Genomic DNA, 21,871 nt, shown 5'->3' with positions numbered 1-21,871 from the left:
GGCCTGATGCACGCATTCACAGAGGACCCCTGACATGACAGGCTCTGTGGAAGACAAGGTATTTGAGCCTGGAAGAAGGCTGGATGTGACAGGTGCCAGAAGCCAGGTGCCCACCTGGGACTCAGTGAGGGGCAGGTCGTGCCCAGGTCGGCGAGAAGGGAAGGTCTGACGGAGGGCTTCAAGGATGATGTCCCTCGGTGCAGCCGTCTGAGAATCAAAGCAGCGAGAAGGGAAGGCTGCATGACCTCAGTCTGGGTTCTCCACCCACAGCCCATTGTGACATCGCTGGCCGGGCCTGGCTCTGAGAGTGGAGGCTCTGCCAGCGTCATTCCCCTCGGCCTTGAACTCCGTCACCTCCTAGGCCAACAACAAAGCCAAGGGTCATGCTCCTGTTCTCAGTTTTGCTGCTCACGTCCCAAGCCAAGGGTGCACGTGGCGGTATGTGGACTCCTCTCCCGGTGGCCAGAGCAGCTCTCCCCGGCGGGGCTGGGCGTGACAACAGCTCTGCTCACGTCCCTTTCACCCAGTCAGTGGTGAGCACGAGGGCCAAGGGGAGAGAGCTGGTGAGCGAGCTCACGGCTCAGCTAACTGGCCGCAGAGAGGCCGGCTCCCAAGAGTGCCGAGCAGTAGCTTCATGTCTTCCCACATGCCCTGCTTCAAAACCACGTCCCTTTCTTCTCCTCTCTTCCCCAGCCCAACATCCAACCTGTCTGACCTTCAGTTTCAGTTTTGAAATCCGAGACTTTATCCCTGAATGAATAAGGGAGTACCCAGCGGCACGTGCCCCCATGAGCTGAGCATCAGTCCTCGGTTCAGAGTGGGAAGGGGGGCGCCGGGCCTTCCCTTCTCAGCAGCAGCTCCCCACAGCTCCCTGGTGGTGGTTCTCTCTCCAAGGGGGTGGCTGAGGTCGGAAGGGTGCTGGGTTACTTAGCAGCTGTTATGGGTCAAGTCCTTTCCCAGGTTTAATGCTCATATCGCGACGTGGGCACTCCGCTCTCAGCCCTACACACCGGTGAAGAACTCAGCCTTACGGTTGAAGATTTGTCTGAGTCACACAGCAGGGAAATAGTAGAGCCTGGATTTGTCCCCTCTGACTCCAGTGCACACATTTCCCTCCTTGTACACTGCCACGTGAAAAGAGCACAGCCTGTTCTCTGGCCTGCTCCTCGGGCATGGGGTTGGCCGCACTGCGTGTGAAAGGCGGGCGGTGCGTGGTGCTGGGAAAGAATCATCAGTACTTGCCCATTCGCCAGCGTGTCCGATTGCCCCTGAAGCCTCAGATCATTCCTCACCCATCTGATGACATTGCCTGCGTCCTGCTCAGGGCCTTTGCACTCTAGCATTTACCTACAAGTCCACAGGAGTCCATGTTGGTGATGTGGGTTGTTCTCAGGACAAAGGAAATGGAGCCTGAGGCCTGGAGGCCGGCCCCATGGGGCCTTTGGTGCAAGATGATATGAGGAACTCTGACAGCTAAAGTGACTTGCAGATTTACTCTGTGCCAAGCAGTGTGTAGCACTTCAACACCCATTATCTCATTTAATCTGTAAATCTGTTTTATAGGGTAGTATTAGCTTATGTCCATTTCAGGAAGAAAGAATGGGAGGATAAGGAGGGAGAAGTGGTTTTCCCCAAATCATATGGTGAGTAAGCCAGGATTCAGACTGTGGGATCCCAAGCCTTGCTCGTGGCAAATGCCGTATTCTGCATCTCAGAGAGTCCACACAATTGGCACCCATAACAGTCATGGGTTACTCGACCAGGCTTCAGGCTCATAATCACTCTTAGTATTTTGAGAATTTCCTCCCACACTCATAAGTCCAACTTTTTAACATCATTGAAATCACAATTTTTATGGGATTTTTTATCCTGACTCTCCCCCTCAACCTTATGTTATAAGCATTTGGCTCACATCATGGAAAGCTCCCCATAAACGTAATTTTTATGGCTGAATATATGTGCCTTACTTTACTTAATCAATATTGAAGTTGTCTCCCATTGGCTACTGGTATAAAGACCCCTGCAGTGACCATCTTTAGACAAAGTACTCGCTGCATTCCGGACTTCCCACGGGTGGAAGCACTGAATCAGAGCACCGCTCTTCGTTGTTGAGCGTCTCCTCCGTGCCAGGTGTGATGCCGAGGCTCCAGGCCTGGGACCCAGTGTCAACAAGACAGACACGTCTCCTTCCCCAGATGGAGCTTACACTCTGATGTCAGAGTCAGGCAGAAAGGGAGGAACACTGTGCGACTCCACGTGACCACGAAGTGGTGAAGAAATACCATGCAGGTAGAGAGCATAAGGAGGTAGAGTGACCAGGACGGCGGGGGCTGTGAAGACCTCTCTGAAGAAGTGAATCTTGAACAGAGGCCTGAACAAAGCAAGGGGGTGAGCCGTGCAACAACCTGAGAGAATATTCCAGACGGAGGGCAGCACTGAGTAGTGGTAAGAGCATCACCCCTGAAGCCAGATCAGTCTTGGTCTGGCCATGACCAGCTGTATGACGTTGGGCAAATTACTTAACCTCTCTGCACCTCAGCTGTCCCAACTATAAAATGAGGATGATAATAATACTACCTCCTCATAACACTACCTCTGAAAATTAAGTGAATTTGTCTTCACAAACTGCTTGTAATGGTACCTGACACATAGCACTATATGTGTGTTTGGTGAATAAAAGAGGAAGTGCAGATCCAAAAGTCCTGAAAAGAGCCGTTCATACTACTGACAGGTGAAGGCTCTTGATGCATATTGCTAAATTTTCACTCCAGTGGGTTTTTTTTTTTTGAGGAAGATTGGCCCTGAGCTGTCATCCGTGCCCTTCTTCGTCTACTTTATATGTGGGACGCCTGCCTCAGCATGGCTTGATGAGCAGTGCGTAGGTTCATGCCTGGGATCCAAACCAGTGAGCCCTGGGCCACTGAAGCGGAATGCACGAACTTAACCACTGTGCCACTGGGCCAACCCGTCTAGTTTTTTCTTTTAAACCAAAAATGACCACCACTGGGTCACTCCAGCCCACGCTACAAAAACCCTAAAACCCCTGTTGAGAGATAGTTGGAAAAGTAGCAGCAAGGAAGAGACAAGAGGGGGTCTTAGGCTCTTTAGAGTCAGACCCATTCCTTGTTCCAGAACACAAGACGGACGTTCAAGTCAGCAGATATTATGGAGCATCTCCTCCTCCGGGGGCCAAGGAGCTGGACCAGGACTCCGTCCAGAAGGCGATTTCTCCTCTCGGCACAGGCAGCTGCAGCCTTTGCTCTCGGCCTCCCAGGAAAGGGCACTGCTCTGCCTGGTAGAAAATGTTCTAACGTAGAACAGCTCAGAGCTTCCAGTAGGTCAAGCCCTTTCTGTGCCTCCCTTCTGGTTTCCCACATGTGTTGGTTTCCTGCAGCTGCTGTGACAGCCATAACTTAGAGCCACAAGCAACACAAATCTCTCATCTTACAGCTCTGTGGGATAGAAATCCAGCTCGGGTCTCACTGGGCTGAGATCAAGCTGTCAGCAAGACTGCATCCCTATCGGTGGCTCTGGGGGAGATCCTTTTGCCTTTCCTTTTCCAGCTTCTAGAGGTCATCCAGATTCCTTGGCTTGTGGCCCCTTCCTCCATCTTCAAAGCCAGCAGCTTTGCATCTCGGTGCCTTTCTCTCTTCTTCTGCCCCCTTCTACCACTGTTAAGGACCCTTATGATTACATTGGGCCCACTCCGATTATCGAGGATAATCTCCCCATTTTAAGGTCAGCTGATTAGCAACCTTAATTTCTTCTCCAAAGTCCCCTTTCCCTTGTAACATGCACAAGTTCCAGGGTGTGGTCTTGTAGGCCACGGACATCTTTTGCAGGAGCATCATTTGGACTACCACTCCGGGATTGGCTCTGGACCAGTATTTTCCTCTGATTTCTCTTGGATGAGCAGAAACAAGCTCAGTGAAGTGACTTGCTTGAGATCACAATGCTGGAGCGCGGACAAAGCCAACCCTTCTGACCCACATCCCAGGCTCTATGCAAAAAGAATAACATATCTTTTGCCTTGCTTGTGTTCCTAAGGGTGCTTCACTGGGCCAGCCTCAGTTTCCTCATCTCTAGAATGGGTATAATGATGGCTTCTTATCAGCCTCCTATGGATAGTGACTAAGTGTTGCATCTTTTCCCCTTCTTTCTCTTCCATTCCACCAGAATGTGGCGAAAGACCCAGTTTTGAGCGAGGAGCTCAGTATTCCAGAATCATAGAGGGGACGGAGGCTCAGGTGGGTGAGTTTCCATGGCTGGTGAGTATTCAGGCAAGAAATACCCATTTCTGTGGTGGCACGATCATCAACGAGTGGTGGATTCTCACTGCAGCTCACTGCTTATCTTCTGAGGAGCTGATGTAAGTATCAAGAGCCTGTCCCTGTTGCTTCTGACAGTGTCCACTCCCGGGGCTCCCCACGCTCAGCTAGAGCTGATTGATGAGGGCAATCCTAGCACTGGTCAGCCCTGAGTCAGGCGTGAATGACTACCACCCATCCCCCCCAACCCTGCGGATGAGGAGCCAGCGAACTCGAGCCTGGTGCTCTGCTGTGCCCTCCTTGTTGTCACCCAGGGCCAGTAAATGTGACTGCCCTGAGGTCACATGGTGTCCTCTCCGAGAACGTCTACGGCTTGGTGGAACCAAAGGGCTAGGTCCGTCCACCTCTCCAAGGACATTCATGCCCTTCTAGGAGGAAATTCTCCTCATTCTGGAAGTCTGGGTTCCTGGGCCATGTGACGCTTCACTCTCCTGCTCCTTGTGGAGTTTTCTCTGCACTCCAGGAGATTGGTAGAAAAATCTGGCATTTACTGATTATTAATCATGTGCCAGTGACCTGCTAAGGAACTACCTTCATTGATTTATTTAATCATACAACAACCCCGAGGCAGGTAGAATGAATAACCCCTTTTTAACTCAATCTTACAACAACCCTCTGAGGCAGGTAGAATGAAAAACCCTATTTTATACACAAGGAAACTGAGGTCCATTAAGGTTGGGTGACTCACCCAAGGTACACACCTAGTAGACAGAATCAGGATTTAAATCCTGGCTTCAGTGCTTGTGCTTCCTGCCACACCCGCTACACCACCTCGAGAAAGTCTGAAGACACACTGAAAGACTGACTTTAAAGGGTTAATCAAAAACCTGGGGAAAGTTGCATCATGGCGTAACCAAGGAAGCTTGCTGCATCTACTCCCGTGGGCTGCTTCAGGATTGGCTATTGGAAAGTTCCTGGCCATTCTGCCTGGAGGAAATCCCTGAATTATCACCAAAGATTCTTTCTGCTTAATCAGTGGCAAGTCTAGATTAAATTCTGTTCCTGGGTCTCTAAATTGCTGGTAGACAAGTTGATGTAACAATACCCTACCTATCTGAGGGCTAGTTTCACCTGTGGCAAGTTGTCTTTTGTGGGTTCTTTGGAGTGCCCGAAGCCAAGTTCTGCCTCCGCATGGTTAGGCGGGAGTACCGCACTCATGTCTCTGGGACGTTGCTGGAGCAGCAGTGTGGCTGGGGTCTGCCACATTGGCTGTTTCTCCCTCCTTCTCTACCTTTTTCAAATTCTTACATCTTCTGAGCAACAGCCTGAGTAGGATAAGTCCTAAAGTCCCCTAGAACCGAATGGGATTTAGGGTTTTTGGGCACAGCAAATTCTGTGACTGTGTGACTTTCCTTCTCCTCCCACTTCCCTGTCTCTGGTTCTGTGCCACCAGTCCAACAGACCTGAGTATTGTGTTGGGAACCAACAGCTTAAACAGCCAATCCCTGGAAATGAAGGCGGTCACCAGCATAATTCTTCACAAGAACTTTACAAGAATCAACATGGACAACGATATTGCCTTGCTGCTGTTGGACTCGCCCATCACGTTCAGCGAGCTGAAAGAACCCATCTGCATGCCCACAAGTTCCAACCTCTCCTCATGGCGTGAATGCTGGGTGGCAGGATGGGGACAGACCCAAAGTGGTATGTGACTGCTCAGCATCTCCTGAGAATTGCTGCGGGAAGAGCCACATCATGGGCATCTGAGGATGGGTCACTAAATCTAAAGGCAAGGGGAGCAGGGTGACAAGGAGAGAGGGCTGAGAGAAGGAGGGAGGAGAAAAGAACTTGCATTGGAGCAAATCCCTGCACACCAGAGGCTCAGAGAGGCCCAGTGCCAAAGAAGGATGTCCTCGAGGCCCCAAGCTGAGATGCCGGCTGCCAGGCTGTGTCCTATCCAGCCAGCACAGAGCAGTCTTGTTTGCTTGTTTAGTTGAAGATAATCTCTTCAGTTTGCCAGGGACCCCTCTACTCCTTATCCTCTCACACCTCCCTCGATTCACACATGGATGTTTCCCACCTGATTCCTACAGGCATTCAAGATGCCTGCCCTGCCCTCGACTTCATGGTCCTGGAGTGTTGCCCAGCCACTCTTGGAAATGAATCTGTTGTTACCTGTTGTTACTTGGCCAAAACAGGAGGAACTGTACCAGGGCAGAAAGGGATTATGAAAGCCCTCCTGGACTGTCCCCAAAGAAAACTCAGCCAAACCAAGAGCAAACAGGCAGAGGAGGGGTGGGAGCAGCACAGCACTGACTCAGGCCTGAATACGACTCCAGGTCCGCAGGGGTGCTTTGCTACGAACTGGGGTCTGGAAGATGGGAGGTATTTCAGGGCTTTAGTGACTAGAGGGCGACTAGTGTCTCATTGATTTCCAGCTCCAGGCACCACTCGAAAGTTAGAAGTGAGGAGGAGGCAGAAATTGCCCACATGATTAAAAATACTCAATAAGGGGAAGAATTTTGAAATTTCTGCGTGGTCAGAGTTAATGGGACGGAGAGACGTCCAGACAAACTCCTGGAAGCTGGCATCCAGAGAGGGTCTTGGCAAATCCCCCGTAAAAACTCTCAGCCAAACTACCCTTGCCTGGAGGACCTGAAGCCCTCTCCACCGGGAAGGCAAACCCACTTTCAGCAGCCCTGTGCTAGGAAAGGGCCACACTCACAGAATAAAAGGCAGTGACAGGCAAACATGCTGAAGAGGCAGGAGGATGCTGAGAAAAGATCAATAGCCAATTCCAAGAAGTCAGGTCTGTGGGGCTGGTTGGAGTCAAGCCGGAAGTCTTCTTGGAAGTAGGAATATGATTTTGAATGAGAGGAATAGTTCAAGGAGGTGGGGAATTGTTTGGAAGAGCCTGGAGCAGTGGAGTGAGTGAAGTTTGTGGGATTACCGGAAGGAAGTGGAGAGTGAGAGGCCATGAGGCTGTGAAGGTCGGTGTGGATGGGTGGCTGGTGGGACGCCTGGACGTGCGGGATGCTCTAGGGCACAGTCAGTTGCATTATTGGCCTGGGACTACTGTCCAGTGAATTTTCTAATGTGCTTTCTCTGTGGGCCAGATGACAAAAACACTATGACTACTGATCTGATGAAAGTACCAATGATCATCGTGCACTGGGAAGAATGTGTAAAGGAATTTCCAAAACTTACCAGAAATATGCTGTGTGCCGGATACAAGACTGAAAACTACGATGCCTGCCAGGTAACTAGGGGATATCCCCTCCCTCACCCCAAAGGCCCCCATCTCCTCAAGGCTGCCAAAGCAAGGGTATCGTCTCTCCACTGGGAATAGGCAATAGGACTCTGGAAAATGTGTGGGAATCAGGGCTCGGCCATGGGAATGGGGACATGGATTGGGGAGTACTCATTGTCAGATCCTTGGGATATCAGTGCATGCCTGGAAGCCAGTATCCCGCAACCCTGCCTAAATATTTCTAGTCTTCTCCAGGCACACTAGACAAACAGGGCTCCAAGATTTTTTTCATTTCTGGGACTTACTAAAAAACAAAAAGCCAAGGAGGATTTGAGATTTATACAAAGAGTCATTTTAATCAATTAATTTAGCAACCTTTGTTGAGCAGACTAAGCCCTGTGGATGCAACCACGAATGAGGATGGTTTCTCACTGAAAGGAGCCCACAGTCTCCTGAGCAGGCAATTGGGTAAACAACTATAATGTATTGAATGATACATGTGGGTTTCATTGAACCAAAGTCAGGTATCTTATCTTCTCTTTAATAAAATGAACACAAAAATTAAGAAAGAAGAACATTTTTTGATTGTTGCTAGAAAAAATAGGAAAAAAAAGCCATCAGAAATTAGCTTTCTCTGACTCTAAGGGTGAATGATGGGATTTATCTTTACAGCTCAAAGGTTCTCTCTTCATATTGGAGGCGTCATCTGGATGCGCCCACTTAGTTGTACTCGTTGGCTGGGCAGTGGATCTGGTCATTGGTGTAAAACTATAAATGCAGATGTTAAAGATTCTGTAGAGTGGTGAAAAGGCTGCCTCATGGAAGAGGAGAGTATTTATCTACAGAATTATGTATTACCATTTAATGTCAGGAGGGTGTAGATTTCCCTGCTAGACTACGAGATAGAGTTTGAGAGGGAGTCACCAGGATAGGGGCTGGGGGCATCAAGAGAGAGGAGAATGGAGAAGGGGCTCAGAGGTAAGACAGAGTGGACTCCAGCAGTAATGGCACCAGGTTTAGCAGGCGTCCCAGTGTACTGAATACTGTGAGGACCAGAAAGAGAGACAAAATCAATGTCACATGAACCTTGTGTTTTCTTCACGTTCTGGACAACTTAAAACATTAAGATGGAGTAGACACCGACACTGCCCCTCTCCTTTCAGTCTCTGATGCATCATCATCCCATATTCACACAGCCAAAGCCAACTGTGGCAAATCCAGCGTCGTCTTTGATGACATTTTCTGTGCCCTTTGCTTCAATGGCTGGATCCACCATCTGGAGTCTAGGAGTTTTGCCTCACTCCCTCCCCTATCAAAATGTCCTTCAATGAAAGCCTCTAAAACGAATCATCTATTGCTCAAGTGCTATAAATAAATGCGCTGTTATCATTTTAAGCCTTTTTTAAAATTGGGAAGTGAAAGCTTTGCTCTCTGTTTAGAAAGCTTTCTATTGTTAACAATAAGCTGACAGTGATCCAGTCAAGGAAATTTTTCTGAAGTTATACAACATTATCATCACTTAAAAACATATAAACTAAGCAGAAAGTCCCTTAGAGCTTAAAAATAATTGCCCTTGAAAATAAAATCATGCTTTTAAACTTAGCAAACTTTTTTTTTTGTAGTGAGAAAGATTGGCCTTGAGCTAACATCTGTTGCCACTCTTCCTCTGTTTTTTTCCTCCCCAAAGCCCCCCAGTTCATAGTTGTAGGTTCTTCTAGCTCCTGTCTGTGGGACACTGCCTCAGCGTGGCTTGATGAGCGATGGTAGGTCTGTGCCCAGGATCCGAACTGACCAACCCCAGGCAGCCAAAGCAGAGCACACGGACTTAACCCATCAGCCACGGGGCCAGCCCCATAAACTTAGCAAACTTTCAAAAACCATATAATCACATAATTAAGGGAAATTATAATTTTATAATGAAAGCATTTAAACATGTTCAAAATAATGGTGATAAGATTATGCTATGCTTAAAAAACAAATTAAAATTAAATGCTAACATTAAAAACAGTTGGATTTTTTGGTTTACTTCTCCCAGCACTTTTTTTCTTTGTAATCCCCTGACTAAGGTTATACTATATATATATATATATATATATATATACACACACATGTATATACATATACATATAAAGTTCAACTTAAAAAAATAATTTTTAAGTGGCACAGTCAAACAAAATATAAAATCACATATCCCCAGCTAGTAATGCAATACTTTTTTGAAGGATTAGCAACCTTCTGGAGCAAGAGTCATCACAATGTCTTGCACTGTCTGTGTTCTTATCTGTCTCCTCAGCGCCAGCAGAAATGTTGTCTTATTCGTGTGTGAATTCCCAGCGCCTCGCCCAGTGCTTGGCGCATAAAACATGATCAACAAATGTCTGTCAGATAGATGAAGCTTCCAAGGAAGCCAGCAACTCTCTGTCGGGAAAGCAGCTGTAGCAGAAGGGACATCTGAGAGAGGTCCGAAGGAGGCTGAGAGTCTGCAAGGGGAGGGGGCGAGAGCTGGCAGCCAGCTTGGCTGTTGGGCAGTATGGTCACCAGGCTGTCAAGCTGACCTGGATTAAGACCTGAGCTACTTGTTCTTATAGACTTTACTATTGTTTTTTATGGCAGTTTTAGGTTCACAGCAAAATTGAGAGGAAGGAAGAAATTTCCCATATACCCCCTGTTCCCACACATGCATAGCCTCTCCCATTAGCAACATCCCCCACCAGAGTGGCACATTTGTTACAATCTATGGACTCGCGTTGACACAGCAGAACCACCCTAAGCCCACAGTTTACCTTAGGCTTCATTCTTGCTTATGCATTCCACGAGTTTAGACAAATGTATATTGACGTGTCCATCACGACGGTATCATCGAGAGTATTTTCACTGTCCTGGGCTGCTTCCCAGGGCGCTATCTCAAGCACAGCACCCACGATACGTACGCAGAAGTCTTATTTCATTCCACAGGATCTTTGACTTTTAGAATCACAGACTTTTAGAGCTGAAAAGAATGTATAAAAATATTTAATCAAAACTCTGTTTTACAGATGAGAAAACAAGGTGATTTTAATCATCAATCATTCCCTTCACTATCGGAATGGATCCAAAGCAGTAAAATAGCTTTGTAGCTCTTTCACACATATTCAGTAATTTCACTCTCTCCGCTGCTCTGGAAGATGGGCTGGGCCGGTCTCCCTCTCCTTGTTTAACGGATAAGAAAACAGGGATTGAGAATGGGAGGGATTTGCCCAAAGTCCAGGTAGTGGTGGGGCCAGGCTGGAAGCCAGGTCATCTGCTTCGACCCCAAATGGACAGGAGGATCGTGTGTGTGATTATCTCACACGGTGAGCACGGGCGGCTCTTGTGGTCAGTATATTTCTAACCAGTCAGGTCCCTGGCTACCAGCTTTAGTCCTTGGAAGAAAGTCCCCCTTACGTGGGCTGTCATGAGTCCCGGGTCCTTGCTGAGTGAGGCCACACCCTCCTTTGAGGTAATCCTTGATTTCTTTCTAAGAAAATGACCTGTATTTACAGGTGTCCCTCTTGGGTCCCAGCAGTCCTGAAGGGAACCTCTGTTTCCTAAATATACAAGTAATGTTTGTAATACACAAGGGTAAAATAATAATACTAATACATTTCTGGAGCACTTATTACATAGCATTTACCCTGAGCCGAGCGATTTCCAGATTTTTAAAAATTCATCTGCCAATGATCTTGGAAAGCAGTTGGCATTATCTCCATTTTAATAACACACAAACTGAGGCTTAGAGAAGTTACTTGCCCAAGGACTTTTCTCCCCCGTTATGTAAAGAAATAACAAAGAAGCCAGGCAACATATTTATAAAACTTTTGTAACATTCATGCCTGCAGAAAATGAAGAAAATTATAAAAACAACATTTATGGAAGGAGCTGTTTGGGTGGAAATCCTGTTGATTTAGTTCTTGCCTGATGACTTTGAAACAGAAATAACACAGAAAAGCACATCCCCACAAAAAACAAAGTGGTAGAGGCAATGTTTTGTACTGGAAAGGGTAATTTTGGTTTTGGCCCACACTTACTTGGTGTCTTTGAGCTCTGATCTCTCTGTTAATTCTGCCCCAAATATCCCTCTGCTTGGTGATATGTTCCACGGTCAACCTACACTCCACGTGAACACAATTTACTCATTATCTCCCCTGCACTTTATTTCTGTTAACCACATCCCGTAACCTTGGAACTAGACCTCACCGTCCTGTGCAATGTCACCAGTCACCAGATCATGTCAGTTTCAATCCATCTCCCTCCATTCCGACCTTCTCGTGCCCTGGTTCAGATCCTCATCATTTTCCCCTCCTCTTAACTAGTCCCCTCTACCTCCTGTCTGACTCCACTCAATCGATCCTCCACATACACCCTTCCTGTCAAATTCCTCTTTATCCTTCAAACTCAATGCTTTGAAGTCTCTCTTGACTGACCCTTCCCACAACAGAATCAGATCCTCCCCGCTTTGTCCCGCTTCCAGATCTTCTTCGTGCTTCTCCTCTCCCATCAAATGCAGTTCGTCCTATTTGCTTACATTTTTATCTCCCTCACTGGACCATAAGGTCTTGTATCCCAAATGCCTGACAATTAGTCTTTCCTCAGTGAAGATTTGTTAAATGAGAGTGATCGAATCTCTTCTGACCTTCCATTTTCTAATTATAACATGGGGATCAAAATGCCTACCCCCCAGAGATGTGAGGTGGTAGGATTAAAGAGAAGAAAAGTCAATGGGCTAACGCTGTGCCTCACACATCATGTCCAGGAAACATTCATCCTCCTCCTCCCCTGTTAGAGTTCATTATAAGATGCCATTCATTCTAGTCGCCTATTTACCATCATGCGAAAGGAGATGTCTCTCCACTGAAGAAAGACCGATTAAAACATTGTAGCCACTCAGCTCCTTTGATGAGAGGCAAGGTGGAAAGAACATGGGCTTTGGCATCAGAAAGTCCTGATTCCAACTCTGGCCTGGCTACCAGGTAACCCTGAGCAGGACTTATCCTCCTTAAGACTCATTTTCCCTGTATTAAAATAGATGGAAGGAAGCCATATATATGTGGGTATACCATAGGGACTCCATACATGTTTTCTAGACAAATAATCAGATGAGTCATAGACCCACATGATTCCACCCCGGAGGGACCACAAATTCAGAAAAGTCTAGCTCACTTTCCCCTTGCAAACACCCACACGAAAGAATTAGAAAGGAACATTATTCTCCCTCACGCCTCTGGGAGAACATCAAAGGAGACCCAATTCATATCCACAACCCCAACAATGCTTCTCGCATCCTATTCTCATTCCTTCCCTTTACAGACCTTTCCAGAGCTTCTGATTTGATAAGACCCACAAAACTAGTCCCCACTCTTCTCTTAGCCTGTGCAACATCCATCTGCCAGCTCCTCTCGTACTGTGCTTCAGATGGAGTTATTTTCTCACTGAGCCCTTCCTCCTCCTCCCCCCTCTTCAGTCCTGTCCCATCTACTGCTCACCAACTCTACAACCCACAACTCCCAGAGCCACCCTGACAGCAGCACCCTCCTCCCCTGGACCCAGGGTAAAGGTGGGCATTGGTCAGCAATGACAAGATTTCCTTTGGAAGCCTGGAGTAGGGGAGATCAAAGATTCCTCTTCCATTAATGAGCTGAGCTGTGCCTCAGATGGACAGTTTAGGATGGGACTTTCTACTGAACTGTGTTCTCTGCCCACAGGGTGACAGTGGGGGACCTCTGGTCTGCACCAAAGGATCTGGTAGGACGTGGTACCAGGTGGGCATCATCAGCTGGGGAAGGAGCTGTGGACGAAAGAACATTCCAGGAATATACACCTTGTTAGAAAATTACAACTTCTGGGTCAAGAAAGTAACTGAGTTAGAAGGAAGGCCCTTCGATGCTAAGAAAGTGAGATCTCCTCCCAAAGAGAAACCAAGGAGCTCCCAGGCCTCAGAATTCCCAAAGCCAGGAAGCCCCAGATTCTGGCTCCTGCTCTGCCTTCTGTCCTACAAGCTATTCTAGGCCATTTTCTACCAATAATAAAACAGATGCTATTCCTTAACCAAGGAGGGTGTGTAAGAATGTGCCACCAGCAGAGGGACTGGCTACAGATTAGAGCTAAGGACTAGGAACTGAGGTTGATAACAGAAAGTAGGACCAGAAAGTCAGACAGGCTGGGACCCTGGTTTGGGGACTGGGCTTTGGGTCCCTGCGTTAGTCAGGACTCTTTCCATTGCAGGTGAGTTCTTGAACTCAAACTGTCTAAAGCCAAAAAGCATTACTTATAGATGCGCATGACAGAAAAATCCCAGGAGTGGTAGGTTGGCTTTAGGCATGGCTGAATATAGGGGCTCAATAGATATTGACAGGGGCTATTTCTTGTTTGTAGCCATTACCCTCAAAAAGGGCTTCCAAGTGGTGGCCATAATGACCACCAGTACTTCCCAGTTCGCATTCTACCAGCTTGGTAGCCCCAGGAGGAAGAAAGAGTCCTGTTCCTGACAATTCCAGCAAAATTCTGTGGTCTAACTCTTGTGACCACGGCCTGTTGCCGACTCAATCACTGTGGCCAACAGTGGTACTCTTCTAGTCTAGGCCCGCGTCACCTGCCCACTCCAGGAGCCAGCAAAGGGCCAGCCATCGAGAACTATGTGCATTGATAGTGAGGGTAGGTATTGCCGCACACAGAAATCAGGGTGCTGTGAACAGAAAAAGAGAACTGGGTACTGGAGTGGTCCTTTGATGGTGGACATTCTGGCTGGCTGACCTCCAGGCCAGCCAAATCCAAGGGTCTTGGGAGCTTCTGAAGAAATGATGTCCAGAGCTTGCTGCTTTAGGACTGCTGGGGGAGCAGGGCTAGAGCAGGGAAAAGGAGAACTGGGGAGCTTTGTCTCTCACAATCTCTTTCTGAAAAAGTATCAGCCATGCTGTAGTTCATGGGAAAACCACAAATTTCCATTTAAAGCTTTGCATTTCCTGAATTGCCACCACGTCTTCAGTGGAAGCCCAGGGAATCCAATGGAGATCAGAGCCAGAGGAAAGAGGCACAGGGCAGCCATTCAGTCTTGGTATTGAGAACTCAGTGTCTGGTGCTGTGGGAGATTCAGCAGAAAGCAGGAGCCCATTCTCAAGGAGCTTCTTGGCAAACAGTGATACACGCTACACTCAACCCTTCCGACCGAGTTCTAGAGGGCGTGGGAGCTGAGAATCCTGCGGAGTGCAGAGGAGGCTATCACCACGAGCCGGCAGAACCCAGAAGGCTCCTAAGAAGGGCGGCACCAAGAAGGAGGGTCAGCTGTAGGGAGAAGTAAGGGTGCCTCTCCAGGCATGGGGAGAGAGCCAGTGAGGGCCGGGTGGGGCTAAGCATTGTCAGTTTGGCTCAAGAATATACCTGAAGTGAGAACCGGTAACAAGCTGGGAACGAGAGAAAGAGAGCAGACTCTGATGCTCCAAAAGAGAGGACTCCCAAGACAGAGACTAAAAATAAGATGATTAAAAAAAGGAGGATCCTTAGGAAAAATTAAAGTTGCCCGAGAGAGGTGAAAATGAGTTGTTGTCCTCAAAGTAAGTGTAAGCATGGGCACATTCCTAACTCTAACACATGTGAGCAACGTGAACCACTGTGTGAAGGATAGCTGGGGAGTGTGATGGTTAATTTTACTTGGAGGGTGTTTTTGGAAGAGATTAACATTTAAATAAATGCCTTCTATAACGTAGGTGGGCCTCATCCAACTAGTTGAAGGCCTACATAGAACAAAAAGACCATCCTCCCCAGGCAGGAGGGAATTGCTCTAGCAGACTGCCTTTGGATTGCACCTGCACTAACGTCTCTCCCAGGTCTCCACCTGCTGGGCTTCGGACTTTATCACCATCAGCTCTCCTGGGTCTTGAGCCTGCCAGCCCACCCTGCAGATCTGGGCTTGCCAGTCTCCGTAATCACACCAGCCGATTCCTTATAATAAATCTCTCTCTCTCCCTGCACATATATATGTGTGTGTATATATATATATATACATATATATATATATATATACTTCCTATTGTTTCTCTGGAGAACCCTGACTAATACAGTGAGGAATATCTTCAGTACAGTGAAGGGGGCTGCTAAGATAATGAGGTGGAAGCAATGTTGTCATTGCTCATTTAACTAACAAATGACATGCTTTATCATGATTTGGAAACCATTAAGTTTAAACATTATCCAGTCAATTGACTTGTGATTAGTTGTGCCACATGTATGTCCCATCGGAGTTTTAATACCTAGAGCGGCAATTCCTGACCTACGCACTGAGGTGCCCCAGGGCACTGCCACAAACTTGCAGGGACGTGATGGAAGCAGACAGACATCTGTTGGGCATCGAGGGAAATGGCAACATCCGTTGGACATTGAGCGGACTACTACTGTTATTTGGACATAACTTACTTATGGACATACTTAATAAATCCAACTATTCAGTATTTCTTTTGGCCTAGGAGTGCTGTGAAAAATATTACTAAGACACTAAGGGCCCGTGAACTGAGAAAGTCTGGGATCTGACCTAGGTGATAACTGCTGATGTTAACATTTAGTACTTAAGAATAAAGCCTGGATTGTTATAGAAATTTTGTGCATCTTGGCTGTGACAAGGTTCTCAGACTTACTTTGTTTCGGGTAAACTTGACAGTTTTTAGAAGTGCTGGTCAAGCATATTGTGGAATGCCACTTTCCTGGAATTCGTCTGCTCTCGTCTCATGATTAGACTCGAGTTGCAGGTTTGGGGAGGAAGATCAGAGATGGTTAAGCACATTCTCATTGCATCGTGTCAAGAGTCCATAGCACCAACATGATTTATGATGTTGATGTTGACTCTGATCACCTGGCTGAGGCGGCGCTTGTCAGGTCTCTCCACTGTAAAACTAGTCTTTTTTCCTTCCTTTCCATACTGTGCTCCTTAGAAGGAAGTCACAATACACCGCCCACTCTTAAGGAGTGGGGAGGTAGGCCCTGCCTCCTTTAGAGTGGAGTATATTTGGAATTCTTCTGCATGGGAGATTTCTCTCTCCTCCTCCATTTATTACTTTATTCAATCATTTATGTATATCAGTATGGATTGATGGATATTTATTTTTTTACTTTGGGTCATAATCTAAAACTATTTATTTTATTTTATTTTTCAAATTTTCCAGCTTTAGTCAATGGGAGCTCTCCGTTGGCTTCTGTGCCATTTTGGCATACCCCCCACCAATTGTGTGTGTGTGTGTTTTAAGTACTTTTTTACTTTCCGGCACTGCAAGATGCTAAAAAGGAGCTTAGATTTTAAGTTATGAACCAATGAAATTCTTTTTGTTAAAGTTTGGTTTCTGAGTCTTGTAAATGGAAGAGTTCCAACCCATGTCAAGGGGATCAGCCACACTCCTGCACACTTTATATTTTAAGTTTTTTATATTTTTGATAAAAGTTTTATATGTTTAAGGTGTAACAATGTGATATTTTGATAAATGCGTACACTGTGGAATGATTACCAAAATCAAACTAATTAGCATCCCCATCTCCTCCCACAGTTACCTTTTTTGCGTGTGTGGTGACAACGCTTGAGACCTACTCTCTCAGCAAATTCCAAGTGTACGATATATTACTATTAACCGTATTATGTTGCCATGCTGTCCATTAGGTCTCCAGAGCTTAGTCATCTTATGACTGAAAGTTGGCACCCTTTGATCAATCTCTCTCCTTTTCCCCCACTGCCCAGCCTCTGGTAGCCAGTATTCTGCTCTCTGTTACTATGAGTTTGACTTTTTTTTTTTTTTAAGATTTCATATATAGGTGAGGCCATGTGATATTTGTCTCTGTCTGGCTTATTTCACTTAGCATAATATCCTCTGGATTCATCCAGGTTGTTGCAAATGGCAAGGTTTCCTTCTTTTTAAAGGCTGAATAATATTCCATTATATATGTACCACATTTTCTTTATTCATTCTAATAGTGTTTAATAGTGTCTAATAGACACGTTGTTTCCATGCCTTGGCTGTTGTGAGTAATCCTGCAGTGAACATGGGGGTGCAGATGTCTATTTGAGATACTGATTCTATTTCCTTTGAATAAATACCCAGAAGTGGATTGCTGGATCGTGTGGTACTTCTATTTTTAATTTTTAAAGTAGCCTCCGTACTATTTTCCATAATGGCTGCACCAATTTGCAGTCCCACAACCATGCACAAGGGTTCCCTTTTCTCCACATCCTTGCCAATGTGTGTTAGCTTTTGACTTTTTGATAATAGCCCTCCTAACAAGTGCGAGGTGATATCCCGTTGTGGTTTTGATTTGCATTTCCCTAATGATTAGGTGAGTAGTTGAGAATCTTTTCATATACCTGTCGACCATCTGTATGTCTTCTTTGGAAAAATGCCTTTTCAGTTTCTCTGCCCACTTTTGAATTGGGTTATTTGTTTTTTTGTCATTGAGTTGTATGAGTTCCTTATGTGTTTTGAATATTACCCCTTTATCAGGTATATGGTTTGTAAATATTTTCTCCCATTTCACAGGTTGCCTTTTCATTTTGTTGACTGTTTCCTGGCTATAGAGAAGCTTTTGAGTTTGATGTAGTCCCACTTGTTTATTTTTGCTTTTCCTCTATGTGTTCTTCTAGGAGTTTTACAGTATCAGGTCTTACATGTATGTCTTTAATCCATTTTGAATTGATTTTTGTGTATGTGTAAGATAAGGGTCTAATTTCATTTTTGCATTTGGATATCTAGTATTCCCAATACCACTTATTGAAGAGACTATCCTTTCCCCATTGTATATTCTTGACATTGTTGCTGAAAATTGTAGGGGAGGAAGACATTTACTCTACCCACTCTGGGTCCTTCTGGCCAGACAACAAATTAAATTCACATGAGACAGAATAACAGGAGAAAGTTAAACAAAGCTTTATAACATGTATACATGGGAGAGACCCAGAAAAACTGAGTAACTCCCCAAAATGGTGGAATCTCTCCCTTTAAATACCACTTTCAGCTAAAGACAAAGAGGATGTTGGGGCTGGGGGGAGTCAGTTATGGGACATTACCAGAAAAGCACAGTAAATAAGAGTAAGGTTATTATGTAGATTTAAGTCCTTGCCTTCTGCACTGATTAAGAGTTTCTAGAGATAAGATCATCTGCCTCTTCTTCCTGATACAGAGAGGGAGACACCTTTACAGATGGCGATTTCCTTTACAAATGTAAATGTCTCTTAACAAAGGGTAAGTAAATTCTACTTTTCAGAGTTTCTCTCATGTCTGCAGCTTTTAAAAGCAACCAGCCCAAAATAATCTTCATGCCAAAGAGACATATCTTGGGGTGGCCAATTCCAGTCCCCCACAAAATTAACTGACCATACATGCATGGGTTTATTTTTGAGCTCTCTATTCTGTTCCATTGGTCCCTGTGTCTGTTTTTATGCTGGTAGCATACTGTTTTGATTACTGTCACTTTGTAACATAGGTCGAAATCAGGAATTGTGATGTCTTCAACTTTGATTTTCTTTCTCAAATTGTTTTACCTATTTGGGGTCTTTTCTGGTTCCATACTAATTTTTGGGCTTTTTTTCCTATTTCTATGGAAAATGCCATTGGAATTTTGATAGGGATTGCATTGAATCTATAGATCACTTTGGGTAGAACGGACATTTTAACAATATTAATTCTTCCAATCTGCATACTTTAACCTCAAAGGAGTTTCCCAGGACACAGAACTGCAGGGCTGATAAGACAGGAAAGCCCCAGGGGGCCATTAGGGTCTGGCAATGGGTGACAGAACAGCTCGGCAAGATTTAGGAGCACACAGCACTTAAATCTGAGTGGTGACTTGGTCAGCCCCAGGCCCCTTGCTGGCTCTGTTTCAGGCTATTGTTCAAGCATCTGGGGGAACAGAAGTTCCAGCTCCACTGACTGACATCAGAGGAAAGGCAGGAAAGGGGAAGAGAGGGGAAGACATGAGATGAAGAGCTCAGGTTTTGATACGCTGAGTTTAAGCTCTCAGTGGAACATCCAGTAGAGATGTTTAGTATGCATGCATTCGAATGCTGAATGGTTTGGAGCTTAGGTGAGAGGACTGACTGGGGGAAAAGAAATTTTATATATAAATTTATATAAACCATGACAAGGGGCAGATTGTCAAATCAGATTTGTGAATCAGATCTCTTGCCCAGTATCAAGTTGACTAATAATTTCAAGGATACAAGTAATTGAAGGGCACAGGCAAAGCACGCCGGCATCTGAGGCTGCCAGTGCTGCTTGCCAGACCTTCTCTGGCTGCAGTGAGGTAAGCTCTGGCCTGGATTTACCATATGAGTTCTCTAAGTGATTACTGTGGGGACATCACTCACACAAGAAAGAACTCCATTTTCTATTCCATTAGGTACATGATTTACATGATATTTTCCAGAGCATCGTGCCTATAAATTCATAGATTCCAGGTTTATTTGCCATTAAGCAATACCAGATAGACCAGGTACATCCTGCCAAATGCATTCTGTAGAAAATATCCCACTAGAAAATGTCATTAGTGTATTTTCCAAGAGGTTGGGCATTATTATATTTACAAGGGGATTTGACATGACCATCCCTCTTTTCCCAGGGTATCCCCACAGTAGAGGGAAAGAATGGATTGTAGGCTTTATCCTTAACAGGAGTGAAAGATATTGCCAAGGGAGAGTGTAAATGAAAAGAAATAAGGGTGAGAACAGAGTCCTAGAGAAAAGTTAACATTTGAAGGACCAGCAGAAGAAGAAAACTTGGCAAAGGGGACTGAGATATGGCAGCCAGGGAGGTGGGAGGAGAGCCAGGAAAGTGTGATGTCCCAGAAGCTGGATTGAGTTTTCATCTCCGTCCACTATGGCTGAGAGGTCAGAGAAGATAAGGAGTGGAAAAACATCTACCGGATTTAATAAGGAGGTCACTGATGGTCTTGGAAAGGTCAGTTTTCGTGGCATGGTGGGAACAGAGCTAGATTGTGGTGGATCGAGGTGTGACTAGAAGATGAACAAACGGAGACAACGTGGGTGGACAACTCAAGAATCTTGACTGGAGAGGGCGGTAGAGACACAGGGCAGCAATGGAAGACGAAATTAGGCTGAAGAACATTTTCCCCTTCGGAGAACACATATAAATACTCGTGTGAATGTGAAAGTATGAAGGAGGCGGAAGGTGTCTGAATGGGGATAATAGATGGAAAAATAGAACAAGTGGTATTCTAGTAAACTGACTCTTAAACAAAAGGAAAACACTGATTTTTTGCACATGATGATTTCTAGCGTGTAAATACTACCACCTTGGCTGATTTTCAAGCTACTATTGGTTAAATAATGGGCTCTCAAAATTCCTCAGCACTTTACAAATGGATTTTGCAGGCCAGTAGGAACCAGTTCTGACAAACTGCTGGGTGTAGAAGCAGGGTTCAACAGCATTTGGGGACAGGAGTTTGCTGCCAGTGCATCAAGAAGCTGAGGGAATTCTTATCTAGTGGCTTCTAATTTTTGGTGAAACGAGTCAAGATTCAATTTTGAGAGTGAAGGGAAAGTCCATGGGATAGGAAGTTTTAGAAGAATGGAGAAGTTTTGAAAAAGCTTCTGCAGAGATTAGAATGTAAAACTGACTTTGAGTTGAGAGAAGTAATTCTAGGAACCACGGACCACTCAGTAGAAGCAGGAAACTGCTTAGGAATGCTTTCATCCCAATGAGCTATGTGAGTTTCTGCAGGAGAGCTCAGCAGGCCAGGGACGTACACTTGAGTGTCCAAGTATCTCAAATCCACATGTACACAACTGAACCCTTGATTACTCTCCCACCAAATGCGTTTCTTCCTCTAGTCTTCTCAAGACAAGCAAATGGCGCTATCATTCACCCAGCTGCTCAAACCGGAGCGGCTCAAGCCAGAAACCTGGAAAACATCCTTGAATGTTTCCTTTCCATGTGAAACTCATCTTCACATCCTTTATGTATTTCCTCCAAAATAACTACAAAATTTTCCATTTCTCTGCATCTCCACCACCAACCCAAGCTAAGCCGTTCTCTCTTGGCTGGATTACTCTGGTTTCCTTCCTTCCTTTCTTGCCTCTCATTTGGCACATGTCAGAGGGATTTTTAAAGTATCTTTATTAAGATAAAATTTACATACCATATAGTTCACCTATTTAAAGTGTACAAATCAACGATTTTTAGTATAGTCACACGGTTGTGCAACCAGCACCACAATCTAATTTTAGAACATTTTGTCACCCTAAAAAGAAGCCACATGCCCAGTAGCAGTCACACCCCATTCCTCCCACCCACCTTCCCTTTCCAGCCCTAAGCAATTACCAAATGGAATTTTTTGTCTCTACAGGTTTTCC

The 21,871-nt window shown here is 45.6% G+C and overlaps 1 protein-coding gene and 1 long non-coding RNA gene across 2 annotated transcripts; one reads left to right on the top strand and one right to left on the bottom strand.

Annotated features, from left to right (window-relative positions):
- The first annotated feature begins 5,565 nt into the window (after window positions 1-5,565).
- PRSS55 (serine protease 55) lies at window positions 5,566-16,005 on the top strand. Its single transcript, XM_014852137.3, has 3 exons — window positions 5,566-5,972; window positions 7,385-7,527; window positions 13,239-16,005. Exons 1-3 carry the CDS (start codon window positions 5,630-5,632, stop codon window positions 13,539-13,541), a joined length of 789 nt encoding a protein of 262 aa, XP_014707623.3. The 5' UTR covers window positions 5,566-5,629; the 3' UTR covers window positions 13,542-16,005.
- LOC139044965 (uncharacterized) lies at window positions 7,851-11,659 on the bottom strand. The gene is made up of 3 exons (XR_011502453.1): window positions 11,565-11,659; window positions 10,302-10,507; window positions 7,851-8,561 (listed from the first exon to the last, which is right to left on the bottom strand). It is a non-coding gene; the product is annotated as an uncharacterized lncRNA (long non-coding RNA).
- Window positions 16,006-21,871: the final 5,866 nt, after the last annotated feature.

The sequence above is a fragment of the Equus asinus genome, chromosome 3 (genome assembly GCF_041296235.1).
Source record: "Equus asinus isolate D_3611 breed Donkey chromosome 3, EquAss-T2T_v2, whole genome shotgun sequence".
NCBI lineage: Eukaryota > Metazoa > Chordata > Mammalia > Perissodactyla > Equidae > Equus > Equus asinus.
This window is presented reverse-complemented; position numbering and strand designations above follow the sequence as displayed.

Coding starts and splice junctions, on each gene's coding strand:
- PRSS55 (XM_014852137.3), top strand. CDS start 5,630: ATGGGATTTAGGGTTTTTGGGCACAGCAAATTCTGTGACTGTGTGACT. Junction 5,973..7,384: donor ATGGGGACAGACCCAAAGTG/GTATGTGACTGC, acceptor TCTGTGGGCCAG/ATGACAAAAACACTATGACT. Junction 7,528..13,238: donor AAAACTACGATGCCTGCCAG/GTAACTAGGGGA, acceptor CTCTGCCCACAG/GGTGACAGTGGGGGACCTCT.